This window comes from Carassius carassius, chromosome 16 (assembly GCF_963082965.1).
Source record: "Carassius carassius chromosome 16, fCarCar2.1, whole genome shotgun sequence".
Classification (NCBI taxonomy): Eukaryota; Metazoa; Chordata; class Actinopteri; order Cypriniformes; family Cyprinidae; genus Carassius; species Carassius carassius.
In genome coordinates this window covers 20,166,558-20,194,553 of record NC_081770.1, presented here as the reverse complement: position 1 = coordinate 20,194,553, position 27,996 = coordinate 20,166,558, and the positions used below count along the sequence as shown (strand labels likewise).

Below are 27,996 nucleotides of genomic sequence, written 5' to 3'. Positions count from 1 at the left end.
AATCATAATGCATCATTCTTTATTGACTAGTTGAAAAAACATAACATGAAAATAAAAGTTTAGATTGGTTGGTCCCTCAAGGCTCAGTAGATCTAGAACAAAGAGATCCAGGTAAACTAAACAAAATGTTCAGAAAGCTTGCCTCGCTTTCTCTTTTTAGTTGTTTTTTTCTTTAAATTAGTAATTAGTCAAGCAGATTTTTACAGATTTCTTTTTTTTCTACATGGAAATTTGCACATAAATATATTTTCTCTTTCATCGAAATATAGTCAGCAATATAAATAAACCTTTTTGTCCATGGAAATATGGCAAAAAAATCTCATCAAGTCAGCAAAGCAGAAATTCTAAAATAACAGACTCCTTAAAATACTTTACAATATTTAAGTACCAAGTCTACTTCTTTTAATTATCAGTCACATTAAAAATATCTGTCATTTGATGTTTCATTTTGGATCTGCTAAACAATAATTTGTAATCACATGCAAATCTATACACAGTAATCTTTAAACTGACAGGCTGTTTGATTGTGCACATACTGTAAGGTCCCCAACTAGGTTTATGTCCAGTCCAAGACATAGACTATTCTAGTGCCTGCACTGGGACATCATTGTGCTTTGTACAATTCTACTTTCCAATGTAAAGATTTCACTGTCCCTGACATGTTCTGGATTACAGTTAATTAAAACCAAGGACTGGATTTGTAATCGCTAGCATAGGTGTACATGTATTTGACATACAAGTTACAGATTCCTATTTCTGCATTTTTGTTTGTTTTCTATTTTTTTTTATTAATCTCTATATGGTAATTTGGTCTGTTCAATTATGGACAAACTAGGATATAAGAAATAAGTGCTCTACTGAGATCTGGCCATAACAATTGTTTACCTAATGTTACGGTTCATCCAAAGATGGAGATTCTGGCATCATTTATGCACCCTCACGTCATTCCAAACATGTATCTGCCTTTCATGTGTCGAACACAAAAGAAGATATTTTGAATAATTTTTCTACTGTTTTTGCTTATGCAATGAAAGTCAATGGGGTCCAAACAACAATGTTCGGACCCCACAGTCTTTCACTGCATGGACTTTTTTGGGGGTGAACTATCCCATTAAATGTTAAACACAGAGGAAGGCACCATATTAATCATGTGAGATTGTCAGTATGTTTCATTTAGCCAGAGACAATCAATCAACAATTTCAGCTAGTCTGAAGCTCTTTTTTTTCCTCTGGCATTGTTAATTACTCCATGCACATACATCAGTCATTGTTCACCTAGATAATGAAAGCCTTTTAATTCTAGACAGGGCACTTCAGATGCACCCTAAATATTACATGTACCTTTTATAGAACTACTCGACAGCTCAGACAATCACCCTAAAAGGCCACAAAACAATGTGAGCCATCATAGACAAGGCCTGTGGATGCTAGCCAAGGGTTTTCTTCATTACATCAAGAGCCTCTATCACCAATGGCCTTTTCGCTCAGATTTCTCAAAGATACACTTTCCAACACATCACAATTGAGAATCCGCCAAGGACAACCTTTTGTTTGCATGCTTTCATGAAGATCAAACCCATAATCATCGATATAGAATGCAACACGTAGCTGACAGGCTGGAATACTAGAATCCCATTTCATTGGAATAATTCAGATCAACGTGAATGGTGGCATTTGTACCGAGATTCAACAGTTGCTTTTGCTGGGCAGTGGGATTTGCTTTAAATGATTTTAAATAACGCTTCTGTCCAAAGGCAGCTTATGCAGTCATCCACCTCTAGGCATTCTTGTCTTGGTAATTTTCACATAAAAGTAATGTTAACGAACACACAGAGCTCATTTCCTGAAATACATGCAAGAAAAGGCATGCCCTTCTCATAATGAAATTCATAAAAAATTCTCAGGCCTGATTCAAACCCTTAGAGAGGAATATCTGTGGTCATTATTTTGCAGGATTGTCTTTTCTTTCTCAGTTTTCCAAACTGTTGTGTTTTAATGTTTTATCTTGGTATTACCTGACAACAGTTTGGCACTGTATACTCAAAAGTCGTTCTGTCTTTTTCTCATTCTCACAGATATGATCAATTATACAGAACAAATTATGCACTTAAAAGATGACAAGCACAATAATAATAATAATTCAATGGTCATGAAATTACAGTATCTCACAAAGAGGCAGTTTTAGCCATTCAGTGCCTCAATGGTAAAATAACACTATTAAATGAAAAGGACAGTTAATAATGGATTGCAAACAAATTGGTGGGGAACAAGCTAACACAGCTAGTGATGTAGTGCAACTAATACCATCTTATTTAACCCAAATTATAAACACTGTGAAGTTAAAAGGGAAAAGACTTATGTTTATGTTTGCTTAGGAACTGGCCCAATGCCATGGTGTTTCAGATATGCTGTTGTTTTTTAAATATGGGTCATGTGACATAATTAGACATGTCTACCCATACAAGGAAATTTCTACAGTTTATTCCATGATGATTCCATTATGATTTATAATTGATTGCATTTTTTTTCTTTTTAAAATCTTAAAGCAGGTTCAACCACACAACAAATTCCAAGAAGCTAATAATAAGTAAAGTAGTATTGAGTATTTTACAACTTCAGAAACAAAACATAATAATCGAATGAAGGGCTAGCTTGTACATTTAAAAAACAAGTGAAAGAAAATAATATTGATTTGGGTCATGAACAGACATCCGGATAGGAAGCATTGCAATATAATTCATGCAATTACAAATATAATCAATCTTAAATCTAATAGCACCCAATTTCACAGTGGATTACCTAGTGCAGAGGAAATATTGGCTTTTGAAGTCAACAAGTAGCTAAAAGGAGAGCTTTAATAACAGACTTTGACATTTAATTTGTTTAAGACTTGGTGCATTGAGCAACATGAGGTATGAACCTTAGTTTCCATTTAACACTGAGCATGGAAGAAGCATCTCTACACCACTGGTCTAGGACATAATGAGAATGATTTCCTCACCATTTAAATGACCAAAGCAAACCTGTTTCAGATCGGAACCAATGCCGATCAAAACTTTGGACCTGTCGTTGCCATGAAGTGTTCTTGCATGAGGTGATGAAGGGAGCCACATGCTACACTGGACTGTGATCAGGGGATGTGTAGGTCACAGTCACTGCACTACACTCGGGCGGTTCCCTGGTCCTGCGGAGATCTGAGTACAGCCGCTCTTCGAGGCTTGCCGCTAGCTTGTCGCTCAGCTCTTCTGTGATTGTCTGTGGGCCATAGCTTGTACAATTGGGTGTACGTTTATCAGGAGGCTCAGGTGGTGGCAATGTTTGCCTAGAGTTCTCCTGGCCCACTGACTGCTCTCCAGAAATGTCAGTCATTGGAGGGGGTTGCGATGCCTCGAGGGCTTCCTTTTCATTGATGGTTCCACTGCTTTCGGTGCTGGAAGATATTCTTTTCTTGTCAGGATCCATATCAGTATCGGTATCCTGATCTGCCTTGGGTGTTTCGGGTGTACTGGTTGCACCTTCGCTGTTCTCTTCATCAGGTGCACTAATGATTCGTGGAAGTGTGCTGTGGTAGCTAGTCTCTAGAGGGTAGTTGACAGTTTCGCCACGTCGGAGCGGAGTGCAGTACCGGTCAAAAGAGGATTGGAAGCGCTGGCCTGGATCACTGTACTGTTTGGAGCGCTGCCACAGCTTACGCAGGTGCACGCGGGAACGATGCTTGGAGCGCAGTGGAGACTCCTGCTGATCGAACTGTGGGTCATGCCGCAAGAACTCATGGAAAAGTGCGTCGGTTTTTTCATCGATGCTGTAGTCACGCCGGGAAAAGAGGGGGGGTTGAGGTTGAACGTCATGTTGAGTGAACATTTGGCCATAGGGGGACCACAGCATGGTGCTCTCATCCTTTTCCACTCCATCCACCCCGCCGCTGGCACCCGCTGGTTCCTCTTCGAGTTCTTCATCCAAGATGTCTGTGTCGAAGCTCTCGCACACGGTCCCTTTGCGACCAGAACTGAAGAAGTGCCTGCGCTCCATGGCGGAGCCATCCTTACTGCTACTGCTGCTACCAAACAGGCGCAACTCCTCTGGAGCACGCGAAGGTGCTTCTATCGAGGCGTAACCGCTGTCCATTTGGAGCAACTTACGGTTTCCTGGTTCTCCGTCACTTCCCCTTTCAGAATCGACACTATCCTGTTTGCGACCTTTCTCAGATCCCTCATCTAGAGGCAAGTCCGTATCCCCCTCCATCTCATCCCCAATATCCTGCGAGGGGTACCTAGGCAGCCCTCCCATCTCGGTCTTAACCCCTAAAGAGCACACGCTGTCTGCGTCACTGCGGACAGAGTCTTTGTCATTGCTGCTGCTCTGGTCAGATGAGACATACCGCTCAAGTGAAGCTCGAAGAGTCCAGATATCACGGTACAAGGTCTGAGGTTCTAAGCTCTCCTGATGGTAGCCCATTCCAAGACTCTCTTCCGGGGGCTCAGAGGTGAGGCCGATCACCCCGGGACCCATCGCTCTGCTGCAGCTGGGCTCCACCATCACCTCCACCTTTAACCTGAAGAACAGCACAAATCAAGCTTGTCAAGCTTGTTTTCTTAAATATAGTAAGTATTTCTTTAGAAAATGCCACAGTGAAGCACAATTGTTTTATGTCAGTCAGGGTTTGTCAAATAAATTTTATTTTAGTAAATTTTTCTGTTTCTCTTTAAGCCCAGATGTTTTAACTTTGAAATAAAATTTTACATATTTAAAAAAAAAAATGTTTTATCAAAATAAAAACCTAAAATTGCTATGCTTCAAAAAGAGTAAAAAAAACACAAAGCTATTTTTTTATTACAATTTAAGTAGCACTACTACAATCTTAGTTGTACAATACTGAAAACTGAGGTAAACTAGTCAGCCTAACTGTTCTAAACTAGTTGAGTAGCTAACCACTGTAGACCATCCCTATTATATTATTTAATTAGAAAATGCCATAGCATAGCACAACATCATGTTTTATGTCAGTGTAGGTCTACATTACTGGTCAACAGTTTTGGGTCAGTAAGATTTTTAAGTCTCTCATTTATTTGTTCAAAACAATTTAAAATAACTGCTTTTCCATTTGAGTACATTAAAAAAACTTTTTTTTTCCGGTGGGGGCAAAGCTGAATTTTCAGTAGCCATTACTCCAGTCAGTGACACAAGATTATTTGGAAAAAAATTCTAAAAAGCCAAGAAACATTTCTTCTTTATCTATGTAGAAGTTACGTCAAGAAGTTAAGTCAAAGGTTTTGCTGCTTAAAGGGGTAGTACACGCAAAAAGGAAAATTATGTCATTTATGACACCCTCATGTCATTCCAAACCATATATATATATAATTTTTTTTTTAAGGATTCTTCAACATTTATTTGAAATAAAAATCTTTTGTATATTATAAATGTATTTAATGTCACTTGGACCACTTTAATGCATCTTCGCTGAATAAGTGACCCCAAACATTTGAAAGGTAGTGTATGTCAAATATATTAGGTTTGTTTATTTTCCCTTCCGTTAAAGCTTGGAGTCCAGATTCAGAGATGTTAAAACAGATGCCTCCATTAGTGCACAGATGGTTGTGACTCACTCTGTGATGGTTAATTTGAAATCCAGTACACAGCAACAGAGACAGGAAAGTGAGTTGTGATAGGTAAGCAAATATAAACAAATATACAGTAATTCCTCAAATAAAAACCGGTAAGTTAGTCAAATAAACGCCGGGCTTCTGATAGTGGCCGGGGGCGTGGTCAACACGGACAAATAAAGGCCGGTCTTAAAGGCCGGGGGAAAATTTGTGTGGATAATCAGCAGAGCCAGATAACGAACTTACAGGCCCAGTGCCGGAGCGGTCCTCGTTCTCGAGTCAAGAACCGGTTGCATCGGTTTTCGGATCACCAGTACACTGAACCGAAAACTGTTTTTTATGTCAGACGCATCCGATTTGAGAACCGAGGAGCTGATGATACTGCGCATGCGTGATTCAGCGTGAAGCAGACTGACACACAGAGCGCGTCTGAACTGAACTGATTCTTTTGGTAAATGATTCTGAACTGATTCTATGCTAATGTTATGATCTCTGTCCACTGGAACACTATCACTTTTAATTTAAAACGGTTTATTTAAAACAATTATTTATCAAAAAGATGGAATTAGAAATAAAGGCCTGCCTCTAATAAAATCCTGCTACCTTCTGCAGTTCAGGTAAATAAAGGCCCCGGTTTTTATTTGAGGAATTACGCTAATGTTGATTAACATGTAAATTGTCCTTCTTGGCCCATTTTGCAAAACAATTGCAAATTGATGGCTAAAAATACCAAAATATACACCTGTGGTATTTACCCGAATTCAAGAAAACAGCTTCCCAAATCTAAAGCAAAGCTTTATGCACTGTAAGCTGATGATCCCATGATAAGGCAATGCGATCAGCACGCTGAGATCAGTCCAGCATGGAATGAGGTCTGCTGTATGAGGCGTGGTGAGGCAGATGGTTACTATAGCGAATGCATGGGTGAAGCAATTAAAGATACCTGCCGAGGGAGGGTGGGGGTGTGGAAGGTGGGGAGAGAAGTCGTGGACTAGGCCGGGTGGGGCAGTAGGTGACATCCTTGGTGCGAGCGATGTACTGGATAAGGTCGATGTGATGGCCGTCATGATCCTCCTGGTCCATGCTCTCGCTGGCTGCACGCTGCCGCTGGAACTGCCTCCGCTTGGGGGAACCTGTGGGGACAACGTGAATTTTGTGGCATCATCAATAGACTCACAAAGCAATTTTTATGCTAACATGAAGTAAAGTTTACACATTTCAAATTTAATTGTCAACAAATAATTGGTCCACCAAAAAAAAAAAAACCTGTATATGCCAACTGTAGTTGCAAATGCCATCATTACCAACAAAGTTCAATGATTTCTAAAAAACATATTTCCAGTAGATAAACTGTAGATACTGTTTGCTTTGACGCGTTTGGTTTAAACAGCTCGTTCAGACTTTGGAGCATTTTGTTTTGTAAATGAGTCATAGTGTTATGGAGAGTTCACAAAAAAACATTTGTTGAAAAATGAAGCATATTAGATCTGACTGCAGCTGCATCAGTATGTAAGTAAATGATTTCTAGTTGCTTTGTCTGGAAATGACTGTTTTATTTTGATAATGTCGTCATAACATGCAATAGCGAAGGGTAGTTCAGATTAAATGACGTTCAGTCATAATATTGGCCGATAACTGAGGAACCCTTAAAGGGATAGTTCACCCCAAAATCAAAATTATGTCATTAATAACTCACCCTCATGTCGTTCCAAACCTGTGAGACCTCCGTTTATCTTTGAAACACAGTTTAAGATATTTTAGATTTAGTCCGAGAGCTCTCAGTCCCTCCATTCAAACTGTGTGTATGGTATACTGTCCATGTCCAGAAAGGTAAGAAAAACATCATCATCAAAATCCAGTGTTCATCTTCAGTTCTCTCTTCACAGCAGTTCAGTCAGTGTACTGTTTGTGTAAATGAATTACTCCGGGATATTGGTTTGTTTAAACTCAGAGGGAGTGTCAGCCACATTAAAAAAGTTAACAGCTTAAGTCATTTGTGGATTAATGCGAATTGGAGACGTTTAAAACGTTTCAGTTCAATTTGGTGAACTAGCATGGGCGTCAGTTTGGTTTGAAATGTGGTGGGGACAGAGACGCATTCAGAAGTGCATTTTCAGAAGTGCTGGGTACAATGATGCATTTTTTTTTCTCTTTCGCGCTGGTCATGTTTTGAAAGACGTCCTGTATCTTATTAATGTAAATAAATAAAAATATATACAAAAATGTGATGATGTCCGACTCGTTTGATGAAGAAGAAAGCCGTACAAAGCATTAGACATATGATATATGACCCACTAATCTGCTTCATATCATCATATAAGTACCATGTTGACAATATGACATGGCCATGACGTGGTTTAATGTACCTAAACAATGATTACCAAATTTCTCTTTCATGTTGCTTTGTTATAACCACTGAAAACGGGAAAAAAAAATCTAACCCAAAATCGGGCCTCGCTCTACATTATCCCGCTTATTACATGGCTACCCACCAAATAAATCAATAATTTGACACAAAATATTGATTTAAAAAAGAGTTTATTGATTTAAACACGATTGTATTGCTTCCGCTAAAGAAAATAGTTCCGTCTCTACGATTAGAATCCTGCCGCGTCCATAGCAACGCTCTGTTTTTCATGGCAACAGTGTTATTATCAAGAAATAACAGACTTCATTCTACAGTGGAATTCAACCAAGCCATGTAATAATTTGATTTAATTCCCAGTACAATTTACCATATCTACACACAACACAACTTAAGCACTACAAATTTTATCAAGATTGAAAAAGCAAAAATACGTGTAGCACAGATGAACACTATTGACTATCACACCATGATCTGACTGCTCTCAATTCACAACAACATGCATCCATCCAATCTACATCAGGCATTTTGACTAAAACTTGATCCATTCCTCATCATCATCATCATCATCACAACTATTCCAGAATTCAGCAATAGATTCAAGCAATAATTAAACAAGATACTGACTACTCAACAATCATCTCCCCCAATACTTGCTGTATGAACGCAAACCGTAACTAGCTAATTAAGTTGGTGGCTAAGGAAGTCTAACGTAACATTAATTGCAAGAGAAGAATTAAAACAGCCGATCCCTTGGGTGCAAATGCACAAGACCTAGCCATAATACCAGCAAATCTTAATAAACATAAGTTATCGCGTCTTACCTTTGTGTCAATGGTCTGCAGACCCATGCTGTGTGTACAACAACATCCATTTGTTCTACAGGTTATCACTTTGATATGTTATAGTCCATGGCACTAGGATGCAACCTTGTGATATTGTATGAAGGCTAAATGACTTGCTCGTCTATGATACATTCGCCAGAAATTCTGGCCAATCCCAGCAAAGACTAGGTAGCCTCGTTCCCGCTCGTTCACTGTCCATTCCAAACTGTCAACTCATTTGAAAAACATTCTTTAAAAAAAAAGAAGCGCGATAGTCATATAGAGAAAATAAAAACAGCATTATGTCAAAAAGAAGTGGACAGGACATCAGAGCTTTTTTTAAAGCCAAGCAGACATGCACAGTAAGTGCCGGTATCTTATCGGCTAAATGAATAACCCATTCTGTCACTCTTTTTGACAAACAATGTTATTAGCTAGCTAGCTAGCTAGCAGTTACGCACGTCAGCTGAGCTGCACCTGCCTCAGTGACACGATGACTCCCCCTCCCCCAACCTAGAACGTATCCCAATGTTACAGTTGTTGCAGTTTTAATGAACAGAAAAGCGTGTAGCCAGCGCAGCAGCAGAACGGCTAAATTGAACTCGAGGTTTTCAAAAAAAAAAAAAAAGTGGTGGGTACAAAATGACTCATGACGAAATCTAGGGGGGGTGCGTCCCCCCCGAAATCGACGCCTATGTGAACTAGTTCAAAAAGATCCGGTTACATCGAATGATTCGTTCGCGAACCGGATATGACAGACTGCTTTGTTTTGAACTCTCTCACAACAGACACAGAAGAGAAGACAATGCTGAATAAAGTCATAGTTTTTGCTATTTTTGGACCAAAATGTATTTTCGATGCTTCAAAAAATTCTAACTGACCCTCTGATGTCACATGGACTACCGTATTTTCCGGACTACAAGTCGCACTTTTTTTCATAGTTTGGCTGGTCCTGCGACTTGTACCCCTGGTTTCACAGACAGGGCTTAAGACTAGTCCTAGACTAAAATGTAAGTCTGAGCTGTTTCCACTGAAATAAACTTGCACTGACTGATCTTAAAAATATATCAGTGCCTTTTTAGTTTTAAGATGCACATCGGTAATGTTTTTTTCTAAGCATGTTTATAAAAATTACTTAAATGTCCTAATTGATCTATGGTCTAATCCTGGCTTAGTCTAAGCCCTGTCTGTGAAACCGGGCCATAGTCAGGTGCGACTTATTTATCAAAATTAATTTGACATGAACCGAGAGAAATGAACCAAGAGAAAGCATTACCGTATACAGCCGCGAGATGGCGCTCTATGCTGCTCAGTGCTTCTGCAGCCTATAATGAGCAGCATAGAGCGCCCTCTCGCAGCTGTAGACGGTAAAGTTCTCTCTTGGTTCTTGGTTCTAAATTAATGAGACTTATAGTCCAGTGCGACTTATATATGTTTTTTTCCTCGTCATGACGTTGTTTTGGACTGATGCGACTTATACTCAGGTGTGACTTGTAGTCCGAAAAATACGGTACTTTGATGATGTTTTCCTTACCTTTCTGGACATGGACAGTATACCGTACACACAGCTTCAATGGAGGGACTGAGAGCTCTCGGACTAAATCTAAAATATCTTAAACTGTGTTCAAAAGATAAACGGAGGTCTCACGGGTTTGAAACGACATGAGGGTGAGTTATTAATGACATAATTTTGATTTTTGGGTGAACTATCCCTTTAAAGCTGCAGTTCGTAACTTTTTGCACTCTAGCGGTTAATAAACAGAACTGCGTACATCTTACGGAAGAACATTTGAGCTGGAGCTACTACTCTCTGTTTATGTCTATGGCGGATCACTTGGGTACTGGGCTACTCCGCAGCGGTACCTTCCTGAACCAGTGTAAATAGTCTGAATATAAACAATTATTATAGGTCTACCATAGTGATTCAGGACAAGCCAAAAACACTGTTTCAAAAATGGATTCATGGTCTATTTGCTTATTATAGAAATTTTGTAAATTTTGAACACAAAAAACGGACTGCAGCTTTAAAGGAACCACTCATAAAAGCTGTTTCTGGGAGAGGATCAGAATGAGGGTTGAAAATAATAATTTTCCAACAAATTTAATTCTTTGTTTGAACAAAATCTATTGGTTTCATAGGGCGAAATTATAAAATAATTATTGTGAACATAATTATTCATAAGAGTTCATTTTGCAGAAATAGTGTTTATATAATAGCGTTTTAGTGGAAAAAATATTGAATTGTGAATAAGTTAATTCTCACTTATCACTATGTTGTCTCATAGTTTTGATAAGAATCAAATCATATCCAGTTTGGTGGATGAAATAGCTGATAAGACAAATTACTTTTAACAAACTCACATTTCGTCTGGCTCCATTTTGGTATATATATAACAAGGGTTCTCATGAATTAAAAGTAATATAAAGATAATTGTAAAATAATGCATAAATAATTAAAATTATAATTATATAATTTGCCTCTAAATCTATTATTATTATTTTACCTTTATTTATTTTTTTACCAAGAAAGATTAAAAACCTTGTTTTACAGGAGTGTCTTGGCCAAGATAGATAGCGAAATGTAGACTTATACATAAATACAGTACAAATAAGACCAACATAACATATGGAACATGAAAAACATTTACAATTCATTAACTCCTCTTCCAGTTCTCGAATAATGGATTCCAACATCTCCTCTTTTGCTTTCTAAATGTAGTGCATTAGGTTTAATGCATTCAGAAAACATAATTAACATATTAACATTATAACATGTATCTTATCTGTTACCCTGGGCATCCAACAGTTGAAATCTGTTATATGGAGAGCATAGCTTTTATCATGACCGTATTGTTTCACAGAATAAAAAACACTGAGCGTTAGAGTTGCTCATTTTCGCTGTGTCTCATTAAAAAAAAAAAGAAGAAAAGTTTGGATTGGAAGAGCCCTGCGTCATCCGGCCATCTGCTGGAGAGTAAGTCTTGGCTCTCAGATACAGCAGCTTCGTCTTGGCTGAGATAATATTCTATAGTCTGCTACACACACACACACACTGACAAAAGCCAAACCATTTCACTGCTCCACGCTACATGAAGGCACTAAAACTCTATTAAGGTCTTCAATAATTTTTCCAAGGTAATATACAATGCCGGGGCTAAATGAAAAGCAAAGAAACATTCAATATTGCTTTGCATCCCCTAAGGCTAGGAAACTGATCGCTTCACAGGTTCATAACACTGTTTGTACTTTCCACTCACACTTCCTTTCAAGCTGTCAGACCTGAGAGGATAAATCCAGAGATATTTTACAGTAATGCTTATATAATCAAACAGCAGCATTTAATTAATTCAGTCCCATCAGCTACACCATGCACTTTGTCATATTTAAAACATGAGGTAGAATAATATCCTACTTGCCCTATCAGAGGATTTTTTTCATGTCAATGCAACAGTATAATAAAAAGTCGATAAAATTAAGAGAAGAAAATGAGAAATTCTAACTTTTTGGCACCAAATTCACACCATTGTTAAATACATTTGTAGAACAATGCCAGCCTCTGCAAAAAACTTCTTTAATATACAGTCCCATTCGAATGTTTGAGGTCAGTAAGATTTTCTTTTAATACATTAATTATTTTATAAATCAAGGGTGCATTAAATTGATTAAAAAAATGACAGTAAAGACATTTCTGATGTTACAAAGTTTTCAAATAAATGCCGTTCTTTCAAACTTTCTATTCATCAAAAAAATCATGGTTTACACAAAGATACTAAAAAGTAAACACTGAAGACTGGAGTAATGATGCTTAAAATCCAGCTTCACCATAACAGGAATAAATTACGCTTTAAAATATATTAAAATAGAAACACTGATTTTAAATTGTAATAATATTTCACAATATTACTGTTTTTGCTGTACTTTTGATCAATAAATGCCCCAAAAGCCCAAAAAATTACGAATTTTTTTATGGTATTGTATGTTTAAGTACAATATTTAAACTGTAATATTTAATGATTTGTTTTATTAAAAATAATTAAATATTCTACAGCTTCTAATTCAAAATGCACTGCTTTAAAAACAAAACAAAATACTCTAAAGCTAATTATAGATAAAGCACTAATAAAAATAACCAAATCTCAAAAATATCTGAAAACTAAACTGTTTTAAAGCGAGTGTACACGGTGCGATTCTGAAGGTCAGAACATTGTGAGCCCTCACACATTTTATTCGAAAATCGTATGGAGGCAGTCACACATTTAGTACGATTTTACAAACTCTGACGTAAAAGCATTACGTTTCGCGCCTATTTATATACATAATATTTGGGATTTGTCTTCCTCTGATTGGTCAACTTCAGATGGATCGCCAAATCATCTCGTTCAATCTCATATACGCCACGAATTTAAACTTACAGTGTCCGAATTTTTTAGACATGTTTGACAATTATCGGGAGGTTGAGAAGTGCTCGTAAAATTCACAGATCGGCCCGTAATTATTCTCACACGGCACGGGCCGTGACCATGCCAGCATCTGAGATTTTCTCCTGAGAAAAAAATATTGTCTGCGAGCTCGTACGACAACAAAAATCGCACCGTGTACGCCCGCCTTTTAATCAGTATTAAAAAATTCAGTTGGCTTTAGATTTAAGAATTGTTTTTTTAAACAGCATGAAATAGCAATACCTCTATAAAATGAATGTTTCATCAGCACAGCCTGTTTATTTGTGATGAAACTAGCGCCCTACATTCACACCGGATGCTCTCTTTAATCTGCTGCCAGTTCCTGGATGTGTCACTGACCTCTCACGTCTAGACTTGAAGCTCTCTGGCTGCTGTCGAACTTCCACTTCTTGATCTTGAAGTAGGGACTCGCTCCCTCCAGACTGGCGTGTCGGCGGAGTTTGGTGAAGAACTGAAGCATGGGGCCCTGTGGGACCCCGCCAGAGGAGGACAGGGCCATGGATGAGGCTGACGCACACTCTCTACCATTACCCATGATGCCTGTGCTCCTCCCGACTCCTCCTCTGACCTCCATCTGTTTGTGTTCGCAAGATTACAAAAAATGCAATACATTCAGCATGTGTTTGTGACTCAAATGAACTTTGAGTTGTCCGTTCGTGTGGATTGTTGTGTGTATCGTGATGTGTCAGTGGGAGAGTGTTTGTGACTCACTAGACACGGGCTGGACGGCTCAGGACCGGCCGCTGTGATGCTCTCACAGAACGTGGTGTCCACAGTGGAATTGAGAGCGTCGCCAGGAAGGGCAGAGCTGGGACTCAGAGTCCGGCTGGTCAGGGCAGTCTGGGGCAGTGAAAATATTGGTGGCTGTGCATGTGACAAACACAATGGGCGGTTATTATTTTGGCAGTAATAAGAAACCTGATTAAACATGATGCCTCGTACAGATATAAAAATGTTTATTAAATATTCAGACTCAGTAACTTTGTTGAAGCAGCATTCTAACATCAAGTCCTAACCAAGGGTGCATTTCCCATACAACTCACTGATTAACCACCACCATTGTTCTGGAAACAAACAGTTGCATCTCCGTTGTTTGAACCACATTAGTTCGACGGCAATTGTTAATGACGTCACACGCGTCTAGTGGAGGAATAACTTTTGCGATTTAACCGATTAGGCCCTGATCAGACAGAACGCGTTTTTTGCAGTAAAAGGCACCTTTTTAAAATAGTTTTCTGTTGGCAGTGAGTGTTTTGCGAGCTGTTTTTGTGCCCCAGGCACCTCGCGTTTTAGCTGCCTACTGCGTCTCGTGTTTTTGCAGGAGCGCTCTGAGTCTGAGTGCCAGAAGTTGAAAAAAAAACACCCGACGTCATTCGCGTTTTCTTTCCATTGTCCTATTGAATGAATGGAGAGGCGGCCCTTCTGTTGTGGTGACGAAACTTTACTGTTGCTTAGAAATTCTACATCCCAACACCTAAACTTAACAACTACCTTCCTAACTATTAATAATCAGTAATTAGGAGTTTACTGAGGCAAACGTTGTAGCTAATTGTTTGCTAATAGCAAAAATTGGACTTAATAAAGTCTGACCGATGTTTCTTAACCACCTTATTCATCTATTTTTCCTGAGACTTCCAATTTATTAATTGGTATGGTTAAACAACTGGCAGAATAACTATAATTAGAACAGTAAATGATAAAACTACTTGTGTTACAGATTACAGTTTTACAATAAATACAAAAATAAAGAAAATAGTATACAAAATGCCAGTTAGTGAATTTATTTATTTATTTATATATATATATATTTTGTAGCTAAAACAACTTGAAGCAAATGACACCAGATGCTTCGCACATACAAGTTTAAAAAGGTTGCTCTCTTATATTAAAAATAAGGTTGATAAAGCTATGCAAGAAGAATTTTGGACCAATGAGATTTGATTGTGGGAGGGGCTACCTTATTGAATGATGCAATAGCAAAATGTTCACAAAGCTGTGGATAATCTTTTTCCAGCACGATGAAAGAACCAAGTACTATTTTAACCATTTGTTCTTAATATTTGATATAATACACTTATAAACACAGTTTTCGATTTATTTCTAAGCATATATTGAGAAAACTAAATAAATTTAGAAAAATGAACGTTTGGGGTGTACCATTTTTAAATTTTTGCAAGAAGTCTCTTATGCTAATTACCAAGGCCTTTATTTAATTACAGTTAAACCAGAAAAAAATTCTGAAATATTATTTCAATTTTAAATAACTGTTTTCTAATTGATTACATGTTTTCACATGTAATATATTCCTGTGATTCAAAGCTAAATTTTCAGTCTCATGATCCTTCAGAAATCATTCTTATATACTGATTTGCTTCTCAAGAGACATTTATTATTATTATCATCAGTTAAAAACAAATGTTCTGATTAAAAAAATTTTGTGGAAACTGATTCAAAAAGGTCAAAAGAAAAGCATTTATTTTAAATAAAAATCTTTTGTAACATTAAAAAGATTTTTACTGTCACTTTTGAACAATTAATTGTGTTCTTGATGATAAAAGTATTAATTTCCTTCAAAAAACAAACTCTTACTAGTATAAACGATTTATACCGTTTCACATACTATGTAGTCAGTATATTTGTACAGTATATACTTTTACAACAGTATTCTGAATACAACCGATTTCTTGTCAAGGCTCACATCAATAACAGCTGCATAGGTTAAAAAAAGGTACAATGTGTGAGATACAGTAGGATTTATCACTTGTGACTTCATCACGACATGGCTAAAGTAAAGTACAACCTTACATGTTAAAACATTAAATCAATTGCTCCACTGCGTAAACATCTCCTTACACACCACAGCACTTAACAAACTGACAATCCTTCACGACCTCAGTGCTTTTAACTGACCTAGGAGAATAGGATCTCATGCTGACTGTCATCATATTCTCCTATTAGCAGAGAAATGTGGCTGTCACCTGAAAAACTGAGAGGCTGGATTTAGCGACGGGGCGCGCTGTCATGGCAATACTGTTCTCTGATGACTCACACTCGTGGATGGTGAGTATCTGGAGGGCGGGTGGAGGGAGGTGGAGGTGGGTGAGCCGCGCGTTCTTCAAGTGATGGAAGTCGCCCTCCGTGAGTGTGTACCTGAGGTGAGGTGGAAATATGACACATGCTGGCTGGATTTAACACTTCATTAGAGATTGACACCACAAATATATCATGGGAGTGTTTGCTGAAATTATCGTTTGGATAGGTGAAGTTGAGTTAACTGTTGACAAATTGTATTTCGAGAAGTTGTTAACCAAAAAAACTGTCTTCTCTGCATTCTGCTTAAAAACCGATTTATGCATAACACTTTTTATAATAATTTGATATATATACATCACCATTTTTTCATCTTTATTCTTTTAATTGTAAGCAAAAAATTATATAATTTGACAAATTAATATTTTAATAGTTCATTATCCATTTTAGGTAATAATCTATACATACGTATTTTTAATATAGTTTTAGATGAAGTACATATCAAATTAAACATGTAATGCATTTAGTTCTTTAACATTTTTTTATGTAATTTACTGACAAGTTAAAGAATAAGATTTTCATTAAATCATTAAATGCTAATCATTTAAATACTTTTTGATGAAGTATATCTCAAAAATAAGTGTGTGTGTGTGTGTGTGTGTGTGTGTGTGTGTGTGTATATATTATATATTTTTAACAATATTAATAATAATTCTTTATTACTTATAATTCATACATTTTTTTATGACCTTACAAAAAAAATGTAAGTACTTTGAAATATTCATTCATCGAATTACATGAATTTTTAAAGGTGCTTATAGTAATCAGATAATCAAGTTTTTTTGTACAAAACATAAACTTTCCCTTACATGCTGTCATTAATTTTACCCAAAATCTTGATGTTGACAAACAAGTTAATGCTCCTGTTATTCCTCAACGGCTCATGGATCTGACGAGCCCAGATGTAAATGTAAAACTCATAGATAGATGAGTAATGAAAGCTGCAGCGAGCGCTGTGAATAGGAGCACTCTGTGTCTAGAGTGGGTGGGCGGCTGACCTTCGACCCTTCTCCTGTGCTTTCTTGCTGTGATCGAAGAGCGCTGCTTCGTTGAAGGAGACCCGGCGGCCGGTTGTGCCCGTGGAGAGGAAACGCTCTGTCTCCATGTCGTGGGAGCTGGCTGCCGACAGGCAATCTGACTCATCGATGCGAATCGTAATCTCTGTGCGGGGAGAGACAGATTAGACCACAGGATGGGTTTGTTTTTCACATGATGCCCTCAGGTGATGTACAGTATGTGAGACTGTCACCTAAACTTAATGGAATGCATTACATCTTTTCATAACTAAGTGTAACTGGGAGGATGGCATGTAACGTGGAATTGAACTTTTTTAGGGAAGTTCTTACCGTGCACTGGCTGGGCCTCCTCAACATAGGTGGTATTACTTTTCTCGGTGTCATCGCTAGCCCTGAGGCAAACAATGAACCTTCAATGCAAACACGTAACCAGTCAAATTCAAATTCATGTTCATCTCATTCATAACATGCAGAACTGGGTCATTCTCAAAATATGATGACAAACATGTTCCTGGACTTCACACATTAATGGGAAAAAATAAAGAAACCTAATATAAAAGGTAGCATTCTATAGTCAATTCTATTGCTCCACACTTTTTATTATTTAAATTTTGTATCCAAAATCAATTCATCCTTTTTTATATTAGATTAGATTAGAATAGATCAGAAAGTAAATAATATATTTAATGTAAAAAAAAGTTTCTATTTTGTTTTGATGGTGTTGTCAGTGTTAAAAAGTTGTGTTTTGAAATGATACAAAAGTGGTGAAGTACTTCCTGTTGTTTTATTATTTAAATAATGTTTATACATTTTAATTTTGCATTAAAAACATATTATATAACATAATAGTATATCATATTATATTACAGAACAAAGTAAGTTAGCATTAAATAGTATGAAATGGTTTGATTCTATTGTTTTTTACATTTTTATTTTATTATTTTATTTTATTCATATTTCATTTTGCATTAAAAATATCTTAATATTATATTATATTATAAAGATAGCATTAAATTAAATAGTTCAGTTTTGCACATATTATAAGATTTAAATTTTGCATTAAACTCCAAATTATATTATATTATATTATATTATAAAGTAATAATGGAAAAAATAATGTTAATATTTTGTTTCATTGCTGTTGTCAATGTTAAAAACATTTATTAATTTACCATTAAAACAAACTGTATGTTTAATTTAAATATACTCAAATTTAAAATTACTCAATTTAAAAGTAATCATAACAAGATTTTTTAAAAATGTGTGATATTTGTGACTTTTAATCCATGTGTGCGAGCTTTCAGGAAATCTATATGATAATATTGTATATCCTATATATATTAAATGTAATATAAACATGTATGTGTGTATATATATATAAAGAAAAAATATACACAGTACATACATATAAAAATACTTCTATTTTGGATGCGATTAATCGCAATTAATCTTTTGACAGCACTAATATATATATATATATATACAGTACAGTGCTGCGCCAGATGACCTGGCCTCCACAGTCACCGGACCTGAACCCAATCGAGATGGTTTAGGGGTGAGCTGGACCACAGACAGAAGGCAAAAGGGCCAACAAGTGCTAAGCATCTCTCGGGGAACTCCTTCAAGACTGTTGGAAGACCATTTCAGGTGACTACCTCTTGAAGCTCATCAAGAGAATGCCAAGAGTGTGCAAAGCAGTAATAAAAGCAAAAGGTGGCTACTTTGAAGAACCTACAATATGACATATTTTCAGTTGTTTCACACTTTTTTGTTATGTATATAATTCCACGTGTGTTAATTCATAGTTTTGATGACTTCAGTATGAATCTACAATTTTCATATTCATTTACTGTATATATATATATATATATATATATATATATATATATATATATATATATATATATATATATATATATATATATATATATATATATATTAGTGGTGGGCCGTTATCGGCGTTAACGTTCTGCGTTAACGTGAGACTCTTATCGGGCGATAAAAAAAATATAGCCGTTAATCTATTCTCAAAGTTGGGTTGAGAGCTGAGTCTATACTATGCGAGCTATGATGACTTTCATCTTTATATTTTACCGCGGATACCTAGCCGAATCTGTAGGGGGCGAGAACGAGTCTTTAAACCTGTGTGTATGCCTACTTTGAAATTACCACATCAAACGTGACGTGCTAACCATAGACTGTATAAAAACATGGACGTAGTGTCCGTGACGTCACCCGTAGACTCCTGAAGAGAGTTTTTGAAGCCTAAAGTGTGCAGAGCGAGCCGTCGCCATCAGGGCGGGAGCTGGTTGCTGAAGCCACGCCCACCTAGCGCGACGGCTGTGACAGCAGTGGCAATTCACCTGTCGCTCAAGTGGCCACACCCTTAATAATGCAGAACTTTTAGGCTTAATATAATTTAAACGGATGAGTTATAAAAAAAATTCACCCCCCCTCACAGTTGTCATCAAGGGCAAATTTAGCTATATAGACCAAAATCATTTTTTGCACCAGGCTGGAAACATGTTTTTTCTGCTGTAAAGTTGGGCATTTTAACATGGGGAGTCTATGGGACTGACTCTCTTTTGCAGCCAGCCTCAAGCGGCCAGTCGATGAATTGCAGTTTTAGTCACTTCCTTATTGGCCTCACGAGAGAGAGCGGGAGGTTGCCGCTCGGTGCTAACATGGATGCAGCTAAGATGCCGCCGGGTTTGCTTCAGGGAATTCAGAGTCAGTATGCCCCCCACCCAGCTCAACCTGCAACCTACTTCAAAATGTAACGTTTAATTATGTTACTTGTCGTTTCCTTGTAATTAAATGTGAAATTTACTAGCACATTTCTGAGTTAAAATTATTTCTCCACCAAGTGTAGTAAATCACAGTTCCTGGCTGCAATGTAATCAAAACCAATTGAGATGTCCTGCCAAAACATGATTTTCTGGGGTCTTTAAACGTCACGCAAGTGAGAAAGTCACCAGATTTTATAAACGTCCCAGCTGTGAATAACAGTGAAAAAAATCTCATTCACATTCAACTGCATTGACATTTAAATAAACGCCGTATGATAGGCACAATAACAACACCGGCTTTATTACGACAATATACAGTTTCATTCACCATAAGGCACTGTGGGTAATAAGCAACTGGAAATGAGTTTCCATTCCTCTAACCACAGTGAACGGTGGCACACTGTGAGTGTGTGTGTGTGTGTTAGTGGGTGTTGGCTAGAGTGCACTCTCTCCCGCATCGGGAGTGATTTATCGTGGCTGATGGCTGCTATGAGATCTCATTATACTAGTCATTTGTGTGAGCCTGCACTCCTCCAGGCTGCCAGGAGAGCAGGCAGACTCTACACTTCTCAGCCGCCACTGAGAAATACAGCCAGGCTGTGACGAATGTGCACAGAAAACATTTTTGGAGGCCGAGCGTCCTTGGCTTCACCAGAGGAACAGTTTATTCCAGTTGAATCTCTGTGTTACGGTTTTATTTGATGTAGAATTTAGTGTCAGATGTAATCATAAGCATCATGTGTCAACATGCAAATACCACTATCATAATGTACATTCTCAATATTCACAGAACACATTTCCTCATTTTATCTGGGCTATTTTTCTTTTTTTTTTGTAATTGTACAATCATTTTAATTGGTTTTATGATGTGTTAAAGATGAAAACTCTTCTGAATGTAAAAACACATCTTGTGTGAAAGCATCGTAACCTCAACCTCATGCAGTCTTATCAGTTGGTGCGACCATCTGTCATAATAATATAATATAATATCAATCACTATACAATATGCTATATATGTACATATGTATCTGTGACGAGTGGGGTGGGGCCGAGAGACGTGGGAACAGAGCGAGGCCGGTAGAGTGATTGGAAATGAGCGACACCTGCTTGACCCACCAGTCTCGAGTCCCACGGAGGAGATGGAAGGATATAAAACTGGAGCGATGACAGTGAAGGACGAGAGAGGACCAGGCCTGGGCTTTTAGTTTTGTGTTTCGCTTTTTATTTGTGCGCGTCAGTCGTCCGTGAGGGGCTGACGCGCTGTTTTGTCTTTATTTTGTCATTATTAAATCTTATTTGATTGTCCGCCGGTTCCCACCTCCTTCTTCCCGATGATTATGGAGTTTTTATCGTTACAGTATCCATAAAAATACTCCTGAGGAACTTAAAAGATAAATACAAGAATATAATATATATATATTATTATTATATACAGGGCCGTGCAAAGACCTTTTGAGGGGCATGTGCTGAAACTGAAAAAGGGCACCCCCCTCCCTTTTTTTAATATCAATTATATATAATCTCTTTTTTAGCTATTCTGTTTGGTTTTATAAGCTTATTTGTATTTTTTGGTTAACATGATTATGAATGACATTGAGAAGAGGGGAAGGTGAGCAATGAGTCAACTATTTTTGACAAACTTTTTTGAAATATAATTTAAGAAATTATGTCCAACTCAATTCCAGATTATAAGAAACTATAGCCACACCGTTACTATAACATATCCAACATGTATCCGCCTACCTGGCAAAAATTTGATACTGTGGTGGACCAGGGATGTTGGTCTCTTTAAGGTCTCTTATTCACTACACTTTCCCTAAAATAAGCCAGCAATGAAAAAATAAATAAAAATAGTGTGAAAAGTACAGTTGCAGTGAAAAGCATTTCTGAAGGATCACGTGACACTGAAGAATACTGAACTGGAGTAATGATGCTGAAAATTCATAAAAATAAATTACATTTTAAAATATATTCAAATAGAAAACAGTTATTTAAAATTGTAAAAATATTACACAATATTACTGTTTTTGCTGTATTTTGGATCAAATAAATGAAGCCTTGGAATGAATCATGAATTACATTCTGCATGATAAAATATAAAGATTTCACAGTGATCTTTTTTATTTTTTTTTAGTTACTACTACATTACTGTCGTAAAACCATGTTTTACTACATTTTATACATGTGAGGACGAGCGGAGAGTATACCATAAGATGATTATCCTAAATGTTAATAAATTAAGTGTATCAGCAATCATTAATCAAAGAGGAAATTTCTTAGAAATATATGTTATCTAGGTGACGAGGATCACTCGTCGCTTTGTGTAAGTTCCAGTACGAAACAGCGCGGGGGCGCACTTGTTATGATTTTCCGATGGTAAAAACAAATTAAATGTTGTTGTATTACTTATCAATATATAGTTTTTGACCAGCGAATGTGTGCAAATGTGAATTTTTTTGTCCGTCATTAAAACTGCGTTTTTGTAGCTATATAAACGGAGCGCTCAGTTTTTCCTGTGGTAAAATGCATTTGGCCAAAATCGCATTTTATAAAAGATGAAATGCTACTATATGCACAGGCTATTTAAGTGTTGGCTATGTATTGGCTATGACTAGATGGCAAATGCTAGCCCTCTCTCTCACGTGACTTTTTTTTATGGACATAGAACAAATTGGAAAATTCTAGGATGATATATTACAAAAATATATATAAAAAATAAATAAATAAGACCTGATTGGTTGACAGAAAAGTATGTTCAGGATCCTTTGAATGTTTATGTTGCGAGGGATTGGTCTTACCATGCATGGCGTCTGTCCCCTTCATAACAACGGCGACAGACAATCAGAAGGACCGAGAGCAGGACCACCGTCCCCCCGACAAAGATGGACAAGAGGACCAGCAGGAGGACATAGCCATTCTGTCCCCCTGATGACAGCGGGACATCCTGGGTAAACACCAGAGAAAGAAACAAACCAGTCACAATGGAAATTCCTTCTCCGAGTAAAACTGCATGACTTCAATTTTCACATTATATAAGTTTCCCCAATTCCACTGTCCAACTTTTTCAGGTCTTAAACCCCCCAAAAAACCTTCACTGTTACCATTTTACCAACACAGACATTAACCGCAGACATTTTTTGCATAAAAAACCCTTTGTTCAAGACTGGTCCCTATGGTAATATTACATAAAGCCCAGTTTCTGGAGAAGAGGACCTTCAAATTTGTGGGCTTTTGTGTCTGAGTTGAGATGTTAAGTACAGTGTTCACCATGCCAAAGATGAGTTTAGAAAGATCTAGAGGCGGAGACCTTCGGAGACTAGAATGAAAGAGACAGAAGGTTCTTTCCTCAAAGACATCAAAGCACGAAGGCATACAACACCTCTCGCCCAGCCACCTGCTTAACTGTCATCTTCGTTCATGTCCCCAAAGAGATGTTCAATGGTAAGAATGCTAAATAAGAGCATAAGAACAAGGCCTGAATGAGCCTTTGGGCTATAGTTGAAGCACCTTACAATTACTCTTACGTTATCTAGTCTTTCAATTGGTGGAGCAGAACATCCTAATTACCAGCCATTGTTCAGGTGAAGATCTAGAAAGAGTTTATTCAGATCAGGTCTATTACTTTGTTAATGAAAGAGTTTGGAAGACACATTTTTCTTCATTAAACTAGAAAGCTATGTATCACAGAATCTGCCATTAACTTAGCTTGGCAAGAGCGAAGGAAGGGAAAACTGGGACCTCTTTCATTGTCAGTAGCAACATCGTGGAGGTCTCAAGAAGAAGTCAAGCTAACTTGTTTTCATCAAAATGGATAAAACAATATATATTTATTTACACTTTCAAAAGTTTACATTCTGAACTTTTTATTCTGTAGTTCTTTGGGAAAGCATTGCTGTTTTGGAACCCAGAACTAAGATACTGATCTCAAGAACCTGAAATGGAACATCAAGAACATTTTAATAATAAAAAAAACACCCATATAAATCCTGTCTAAATATTTTGTAAGGATATCTAAAAATGTGTAATATCTAAATTAACTGCTTTTATTCATGTCAAAAACATGACTGAATCTGACTACATTGGGTAACAAAAAAAAAAGTTACTTCAAAATAAATGTAATGCAGGTGAATGTGAATGCGTTTTTTTTTTTTTTTTTGCAGGTGAAAACTAGTCATTTTCATATTTCACATGATCGGGAGTAAATATGACTTTACCATCATTGAGGATATCAAGAGTTTGTTTAATAACCAAATTATCCCTTCTTTAAAGAAATAGTTCCCCCAAATATTATAATTCTGCCTAATGATCCACTAAATGTCTGTGAAAAAAAAAGAAAATTGGTCCAAAAATTTGAGTAGAATTAAAAATTTGTGTCGGCTGAAACATCGAGAGGCTATTGTCAGGTAAGGTTTTCACCTAAATGACATTTAGAATTTTTAATTTTTTGCAATTTTAATATTTTCTAAAAAATTATTTGGTGCATCACTAATTCTTTGATCATTTTCTGACCCTCAAGCTGTTCCAAACCTGTACAACTATCTTTCTTTTTAAGAACAATTCAGTCAACTGACTCCATTGAAAAGGATTCATTTACAAACTAGACCTCACTACTTCTTTTTATTCCTCGCACAAAGCTACAATATGGGTCCAGAAGACACAAAATATAGAGCATGAATCATATTGACCATATTTATGATAAATTTATGGTGCTTTTTCAATTTTTTTGAAGCTGTGTAAAAGAGCGGCTAGGACGTTCTTCAAAAATGTCTCGTTTTTTTTACCCAGTCTGTCATACAGGTTTAGAACAACATGAACAACATCATTTTTTTTTTGGGGGGGGGGGGGGGGGGGGGGTAAACTGTATATTTATAAGGTCCAAAATCCCAGAACATCCCAGAATTAGTCGCCATTCCTTAATTAATGTCTCTACTCTAATCTAATCTAATGATGCTGCTTATGCCGGTAATTGAAGTTCCTGACGGTAACTCATGGTTGTGATGCTCTATCACATCGTCTGACGGCTCGATGGATTCGGTCTGACTCGAAGTTCTCAAGCAAGGGCTAATTTGCTTAGATCTTGCGCCGGATCCAATTACGAGGGACACAGAACAGGATATTTTCAATTCGCATGTCTGGAGTAACCAGCGCAGGAAGGAGAAGCCCAAGTACTTACGGTGGGGTAAGTTCTGTTCTGGTTTGTCCATATGGCAGACTCATTGCTCATGGTCCAAGCCAGAGAGAGTGTCCCCCCTGAGGAAGACATTACAGGAAGTCAGGCAGCTGCTTTGAAGCTGGTTATGGCACTGAAGAAGGATTTGGATTCTCCTTCACAAGGAAAATAAGACAAATGCGTCCCTGAAGTTTCCTTTGAATGCTTGTGAAATACTCAGCTTTTAAGCCACAATATAGTTCCCAGATATGTTCGATTGCAACTCTTGTACATACAAACACACACTTATGCAATCCTGTGACAAAATGTCCCCCCAGAAATCCCTTTTCATTTCCTCTTTCATCCAGTGGCTGAGGCCCAGAAGCATATGCTCCCCTTAAAACCATCAACGCCACAGCTTTCTGCATAAACCGCAAAAAACCCCGCTCTCTCACTCCTGCACTCACCTCCCAAGCAGTCCTTGTTTCTTTAATGCTGCGACGCTGCCTTTTCTCCCATTATCTGAAGGCAGCATGTGTTTGTGTGCATTAGATGCAGAGATAGCAGTGTGTTTGAAGGCTCGGACTGCAAAGCTTTAGGCTCCTGCTGCATACTCCAATACTCAGCTTCTGCCCACCTACCTGTTTTCATAGCTTCTCTCTCTCTTTCTCCATCTCAGGGTTCTTGGCGTTCCTGAGATCATTTAAGCTTGTTTATTTGTGTCTCGGATGCATAATGCTGCTGTAGTTTTCACAGAGCCGTCTAATGTACTGTGTTATTAGATATTTATATTGAACAAATCAACAGAGAACCGTTTGAAATGTTCCCGAATGTTCTTTCAGATCTAATGGTGTGACAGATTTCATGTTTAATTACTTTGTCACTTTCAATTCACTTGTGATTTATTTGGTTTGCACCAATTCTGTTTGCATATATATTGATGCACTGCAAAAAAAGTGAAAATGTACAAAATGCATGTTAAAAACGACCTTTGTTTGTATAGTTTAAGTGGTCAGGTTGATTAGGTTGTGCTTTGACTTAAATAAAACTAGTTAAGTTTTGTGTTTCTACATTTTTGGTCACCTGTAGAAACATATTTTACTGTCTCTAACACAATCAACAAACCATGAAGGTTATGCAACACATGCTCTTTCATGCCTGCCAGACTCTGCAGAGGCGTATCACATTCAAAAATCTCTCCATAAGCATTTCTTTTAGATTATTTGTAGAACTGCTTAGTACATTATTTACATTTCAACATTAATTCTTACAACAAACTGGCATCTTAATGCTTAATTCATGTTTAATCACTATTAAGTAATATAATACCAACAGTTATCTTTTTCATCATCACTACTGATTATCCATTAAGTTCAATTAGCTATTTTAACAATGATAAGAAAATACTCAATTTCTACTGGTAACAAATTCCATTTTATTTCAGTTGGAAAGATTTACTAATTATTTTCTTCAAATATATAATTTAATCAGACAAGTAAATATACTGTTTTTTACTAAATATTAATTAGAGACATTTATTTATTTTAATTACTTGTAACTACAGGGGTTATTATAGTTGACTACAACTAAAAGCATTAATAAAAAAAACGTTTGTATCTTAAAATACATTCTAACTGAACTAAAATAAATATTAGAAAAATCTGTACGTTTCATTTTATTTTAATTTAGTCGCCAAGGCTACTTTTTCTTTTTCATTTTTATATGCAAAAATGACTAAAACTGAAATAAAAATGTAAACAAAAAACTATTTAGACATTAAAAAAAGTAGTAGCCAATCTTTTTTAGACCGTAGTATTACTGTTTTAAATAAACATTTTAATTGTACTGGCAATATTTAAATTATAACTATAAAGTAGCTATTCTGCCTGGTCATTTAATATAGCATGCCTTGCAACTTGCGAGAATAAAATATATATTTCTAGTAACAACTGCGATATATTCTTATAAATACTATAAATGAGTACTAGTAAAGCTGGAATAGACACTAGTTACTGAGATTACCATTACGATTAAAGGAATAGTTACTAATGACTTATTACACAGTATTAGACTACTCACAACTAATTATAAAATTGGCATTGGTAATATAAAAATAGATACTAGTTAGTCTACGTAAATAAATGTTTAAACCTCTTGCCATAGTAGCGACGCGAGCATCAACAGACAGACGATACAAACCCATATAAATGAATTTAAATCTCATTCCCAAACCAGTTATGTTCAGGGCAGGCTATTAGACTATTTCTAATCGATATACACTTACAACAAAATTTAACCCATGTATGTTTTTCCAAACAAATGCTCTGCGCTTTTTAGACTACCATTTCCGATAATAAAGCACGACGCCTTTCTAATAAGACACTGAGACGCTCGTGACGGAAACAAAAGCGGCGTGTATGGCAAGCCGACAAAACTCACCTAACTATAATTCACGTGCTCCATCAGACAAAGCGCTCGCAAACGATTCCCCGATCTTCACTTTAATTTGGACTTTTAAATCTTCTTGTTTTTATGAATGAAGTCCCCCGTTAAACACACCCACTCTCCCGTCGCCCAGTGAGGAGCGCAGACCGTGAGGTACAGTGTTACTTATCACAAGCGTCTATCACGCCCTCGTCCTCTCCTGATGTTATGGAAATGAGGTAATCCCCCATTTGAGTCAGTGAAAAATCCTCAGTAACG

The 27,996-nt window shown here is 36.9% G+C and overlaps 1 protein-coding gene across 4 annotated transcripts; it reads right to left on the bottom strand.

The window, feature by feature from the left end:
• Positions 1–2: 2 nt before the first annotated feature.
• Positions 3–27,996, bottom strand: cbarpb (CACN subunit beta associated regulatory protein b). 4 transcript variants are annotated; one of them, XM_059569478.1, is made up of 10 exons: positions 27,733–27,996; positions 25,318–25,394; positions 22,943–23,088; positions 17,686–17,747; positions 17,338–17,500; positions 16,228–16,399; positions 13,961–14,113; positions 13,589–13,823; positions 6,544–6,733; positions 3–4,552 (listed from the first exon to the last, which is right to left on the bottom strand). In XM_059569478.1, exons 2-10 carry the CDS (start codon positions 25,366–25,368, stop codon positions 3,115–3,117), a joined length of 2,610 nt encoding a protein of 869 aa, XP_059425461.1. In that variant the 5' UTR covers positions 25,369–25,394; positions 27,733–27,996; the 3' UTR covers positions 3–3,114. The 4 variants fall into 4 exon arrangements, with proteins under 4 accessions (XP_059425461.1, XP_059425462.1, XP_059425459.1 ...); XM_059569479.1 differs by having other exon boundaries at positions 13,961–14,089; positions 17,686–17,765; positions 27,733–27,995; XM_059569476.1 differs by having other exon boundaries at positions 17,686–17,765; positions 27,733–27,994.